The sequence below is a fragment of the Corapipo altera genome, unplaced genomic scaffold, assembly GCF_003945725.1.
Source record: "Corapipo altera isolate COAL_440 unplaced genomic scaffold, ASM394572v1 71, whole genome shotgun sequence".
Lineage (NCBI taxonomy): Eukaryota > Metazoa > Chordata > Aves > Passeriformes > Pipridae > Corapipo > Corapipo altera.
In genome coordinates this window covers 5,528,618-5,533,765 of record NW_020884916.1, presented here as the reverse complement: position 1 = coordinate 5,533,765, position 5,148 = coordinate 5,528,618, and the positions used below count along the sequence as shown (strand labels likewise).

The window sequence follows — 5,148 nt, the reverse complement described above, 5'->3', positions numbered from 1 at the left end:
ACCAGGGCTGAGGGAGGTGACCTGTGCTGGGTGTCCTGCTAAACCAGCAGCTCTTTGCAGTCAGGAGTGTTGGGGGCATCCAACGCTCTGCAAGGGGACCCCTTTCTTAGTGTGTTTGTGGTTGTGGACTTTGTGCAGGTCACAGTAGATCTTGTCACCTCTGTCCTGCAGAGCAAGAGGGCTGCTTTCCACTCATTGCCCCTTCCTGTTGATTAGGATTCTGATTCAAGACACCACTGAGAGTTCTGATAATTGGTTCATCTGTCCTGACTTGTCTAATCTTTAGACATTTTTAGATCAGAGTTAGTCGCCGCCCTTTACGGCCAAAAGGTGAGTTACAAGCCCCTCAAAGTCACCCTGGTAGATGAAGTGAGTCACTTTGTGGACGTGCCTGTTTCTCCCCAGGGCAAGGTATATTTAGGGGAACAATTACATTCCAGCTTACTCTGAGCTAAGACTTACTTTGCTGAAATTACACATGATTTATGTTGGTTAGATGCTGCTGTCCTCCCTGCTGGCAGCCTTAGGACCAGGAGCTGTTGGTCTTTAGCCTCCTGCAAGGTGGGATCCTGTTTAATGTTAGAGAAAGCACTTTAACTAGTCCTGCGTGTACCCTGAGTGTCCTGGGGTCCAAAGAAATCTGGTTTTTTCTGATTTTGGCTCAAATTCTTCCTCATCCTGTGCTCAAGAGGAGGCTGTAACCACTCCACTGGGATGCCATGGCAGTGAGCACTGTTAGAGAGGGATGCTGTCTGTCTGGGTCTGTACCCATGTCACCCTGGGTGTCTCCCATGACACTGCACATCCCATCACGCTGCAGTGAGTGACACCCCTCTTCCTCTGGGCTCAGTCCCAACCTGCCATTCAACCCCAATTTTGCATCGTGGCACTAATGCCAAGGCTGCCAGGCAGCTCTTGCTCTGCTCTACAGCCACCTCTGTGCTCTCCACCCTCCTGCTTCGCTGCCTTCCCCTCGTGCGTGCGACACGACTTCCCGGCGCTCCTTCCCCGGCTCTGCACAGTCCGCAGCCACATTAAGTAAACATCAAAGGGGCTTTGATCAGCAGGGCTCTGCAGAGCACAGAAGCCCCCGAGGAGCTCTGCAGGTCCACAGGCAGCAGCGGGGACACGGTACCTTAATTTTCTGCACTGTGACACAGGAGAATTTGTTTGAAGAACGAGAGCTCTGAGCGGCGCGCGGGGAGAGCACGTGCGCAGCCGCTTCTGGAAAAACCCACGCTCACATCGCTCTCCCTCTCTGTTTGTTACCAAGAGTCAAAAAGCCCCATTAAGAAATCAAGGCATCAAAGGCATGTGGCTCTTCAGACTCTGGCACTCTGCTGCTCGTGGGGTCACTTGCTTGCTTCTAAAGAGCAAGATTCCTCAGGCCAGACTTATCTTCCCTCCCGAGGGCCATTTCCCGTTTTGCTTTGCTGCCCACTAAGGGAGAGAAGGATCAAAGAATCCATGTTGTCGCAACACGCTGCTGTGGAGGAAGATGCAGCTCATTCCCTCACTTGGAATACAGGAGTGATTGAGAAACAGGCATGGGAGGGGTTGGTGACCCTCCTGTCTCTCGACACACTGGCTTGGGAGCCCAGCAAAGCTCAGCCCAGTGAGGCTGACCAAAGAGTTCAGTTCCGTGCCCACCTCGCTGGTGCTTTACCTGAATGGTGTCTCCAGCAGGATTTGCTCCCCACAGCATTCCCGGGAGCTGCTCTTGTCCCCGGCAGGATTTGCTCCCTGCAGCATTCCCGGGAGCTGCTCTTGTCCCCAGCCTGGCCTAACACCACGCTCTCTTCTCTTGCAGAACTGGGGCTCCCAGGAAGAGGATGCTGCCTAGTCCTGGGGTTCATGTACAAGGAGAAGTACCGCAGGATGACTGAAGGTGAGCAGTTCCCTCACCTTCTCTTCCTCCTCCTCTTCAGCCATCTCATTGCCAGGGCTGTCCCTGCTAGGGATGATCCACGTTCTTGTTCACACTGAGGAGAAAATCCTGCTTTCCCTTTGATCTGTGGAGCATCTTAGCAGGCATGGATGAGGGAAGTCCCCTGTGTAAAGCTGCAAGAGAAGAGCAGGAGCTTAGTGGTTCCATACATCCAAAATCCACTGTCTTTTCCTTTGGAAAGGATTTGTCACATGGGAAGCTCTTTCAGCAATTGCTGCATCTACTCTTTTTGTTCTAGCTGGGTGGTAGTGCCTCACCACGACACTTCCAGAATCCCTCTTTCCAGTGGCTTTGCACCCCTCAGAGGCATCATTCCATTGCTCATCAGACTCCTGCTAAAATTTCCCTGTTTTATATTCTAGTCATTCCCCAAGTACTTTATGAGCATTGATTAATCCATAGAAATATCATAAATAATTATGAAGCGTAATAACTAAACAAAAACTATTTATGCTCGGAAGAAGTGGCATCCCTGCTTCTGGCAGCTTCTGTTCCTGGAGCAAACCCTGGCACAGCAGCTTCTGATTAATGCTGGGTGAGAGCAGGACCACAGATCCCAGAGCCTGGGAGACGGGAGGGTCTCCAGGATGTGTCAAGGAGCGTTTGGCTGCTGGGAGGCCACTCTGGGAACCACAAACTCGACCCAAGTGTGGATTTAACCCTTTTGGGGGGCTTAGAGTGGAAATAATGTAGACAAAGAGTGTGATTTCTTCCCCTACTGCACTTCCTTTTCTGGAAACATCCACGGTCAGGCTGGATGAGGCTCTGAGTAACCTGGTCTAGAGGAAGGTGTCCCTGAACATTGCAGGGGGATTGGACTAGATGAGCTTGAAAGATTCATTCCAACCCAAACCATTCCATGATTCCTTTTCCCTGTGGGATGGCGAATCACCAGCAGATAGCCATGGATGTGTCTGCTCTCACAGGAAGCCTTGTCTTCCTGAGAGTAAAAGGTGAGTTTGTTTCCATGGAGTAAAACTCTTGGAGAGGCAAGTTTATGGCTCAAATATCAGTTAGAAGATCAAAGGTTCCTTCACGCTCCCGGGAGCCCTGATACTGAGCTGATAACATGGGGAAAGTACTTCACAAGGCTTCACCTCCTGCTTGTTAATTACCACATGCTCTTTAAACATTGATTAGAGGATGTTTTTAACTGGAAGGAGCCGTCCCCTGGGAGGTGGGATGGCAGAGTCTCGTCCAAGCACTGTGAGAAGGTGCAGTTTCTCTCTCTCTCTCAACACCTTCCTGTCCCTCAAGCCCCTTGGAGAGGCTGCCCGTGGCTGTGCCCAGATAGGCACCCTGGGGATGCTCACAGGGTGTCCATGAGCTGGCAGGACACTCCTTGGATCCTGCCAATCCTTTGGGATCACTCTGGTTCCCCATTGCATTCAAAGCCTACAACGTGAGCCCCCCTTTCAGGCTGAGCGGGGCTTTGTGTGGGGAGAACAAAGGAACATAAAAGGCCAAAAGTAAAGCTTTTGTGTGGGAAAGGGAACAAAGTGTTCCTGCCTGACTGCAGCCAGTTTCTGGCCCCTGCAGGCTGCAGGGCCATTATGTTTAAAGGTACAATCTGCCAAAAAACAAAAGTCAGGGGGATTTCCATGGCTACAAAGACCACCCAGGACTTGTGTTTTCACTGGAAGCGGCTCTGGATGACAATTGCAGACCTGCAGCCTCCCGGGCTTTTGGTGGATTGCAGTGCAGACCCACACTCTGTGTGTGAACTGGGGTGGGGTCAGGTGTCTGGTCACCTACAGAGGTACCACGAAGGAATTAAGTGCCCAAGATGCCTGAGCTGGCCTCTTGGAACCAGTTCCCTTGTAAGGATGAGGACAGAGACCGATTCCCTTTTGTATTTTTGCCAAGGAAGAGCTTTTTCTCCCTTTTATTGCATGATGGTGCTAATGAACAGCCCTACTAATAATTGCAAGGGAGCTGAAGGGACTGAAAGCACAGCTAGGGAATGGGGCAGTGGGATAATTGTGAGGTGTGGGGTCTTCATGCTAGTGGAAATCGGTAATTACAGGGATCATTAGAACCTTACTGTCACTCAATGGAGACATCTACAAAATCACTTGTAGGCAGAGAAGCACAAGAGGACTTAGAGGCCTTGGAAGTGTGGAGGAAACACTTTGTGGTGGGAAATCACTTCTTAGGTTGGATATGAGGAAAAGGTTCTTCCCCCAAGAGGGTGGTTGGCACTGACCAGGCTCCCCAGGGCAGTGGGCACAGCACCAAGGCTGCCAGAGCTCCAGGAGGGTTTGGACAACACTCTCAGGGACAGGATGGGGTTGTTGGGGTGTCCTATGAAGAGCCAAGAGTTGGACTCAGTGATCCTGTGGGTCCCTTCCAGCTCAGGATATTTTACAGTTCTATGGAAGTGTTTCTCTTGGCTGTCCCCATGAAGAAGATCCAGGCTGGAACTCTTGCAGACCAGCCTGGCAACCTCTCCCAGTGGGGCAAAATAAATGTTGTGGGTTAGAGATGCTCTGTGGACATGCCCAGAGAGGGTCTTTGGTGACATTATGTTATTTGTTCTCCAGCTGGGAGGGGATGGGTGTCCATCAGCCCAGCTGAGAGCAGATGTGGCTCTTCCAGCTGAGCTGGACTCCAGGGCGAGGAGCCAAAATCAGTGTCCATGAACTTGCCTCTGTCCATTTTAGTTCCATCAGTCCTTCATGTCAGTGTATATCAGCGTCTGTGTAGTGAACAGACTGGTCTGGGTGTGGTGTTGGTGCCTCTCCCAGCTGTCAGGGAGCAGCAGCCTGGGCTGCTGCCACCTTTGCTGGTGATGGGCACAGCAAACCCAACCTGGGTCCTCTCCTTGCTCTGCTGCCCCACACTGGGTGTGACCACCTCCTGCTTTATTGCTTCTGTGAGACCCACACCAAGAAAAGTGCTGCATTTGGTGATGAAATTCGGGTGTATTTGGCTGGAGAGGAGGAAGGTGTTGCTCCAGCATGGCTGTTCTACACTCATCCTTTCACTGGGATTGATGATGGGCTCATCTGAGTGCTGGGCTCATGGTTTGGTGTGTGCTGGGCTCACACTTGGTGTGTGCTCTGCTCGTGGTTTGGTGTGTGCTGTTTTCATGGCTTGGTGTGTGCTGGGCTCACAGTTTGGTGTGTGCTGTGCTCATGGTTTGGTGTGTGGTGTTCTCACAGTTTGGTGTGTGCTGGGCTCACACTTGGTGTGTGCTG

The 5,148-nt window shown here is 51.6% G+C and overlaps 1 protein-coding gene across 4 annotated transcripts in view; it reads left to right on the top strand.

The window, feature by feature from the left end:
- The window catches only part of KIRREL3 (kirre like nephrin family adhesion molecule 3), a 357,949-nt gene that overhangs the window by 231,110 nt on the left and 121,691 nt on the right, over positions 1–5,148 (top strand). For 3 of the 4 annotated variants that reach the window (XM_027655692.1, XM_027655691.1, XM_027655694.1), the window contains exon 2: positions 1,811–1,888. The exons of the other annotated variant lie outside the window; for it this stretch is intronic. In XM_027655692.1, coding sequence (XP_027511493.1) covers positions 1,811–1,888 — 78 coding nt within the window. The remainder of the gene's footprint in view (positions 1–1,810; positions 1,889–5,148) is intronic. 4 annotated transcript variants of the gene reach the window in all.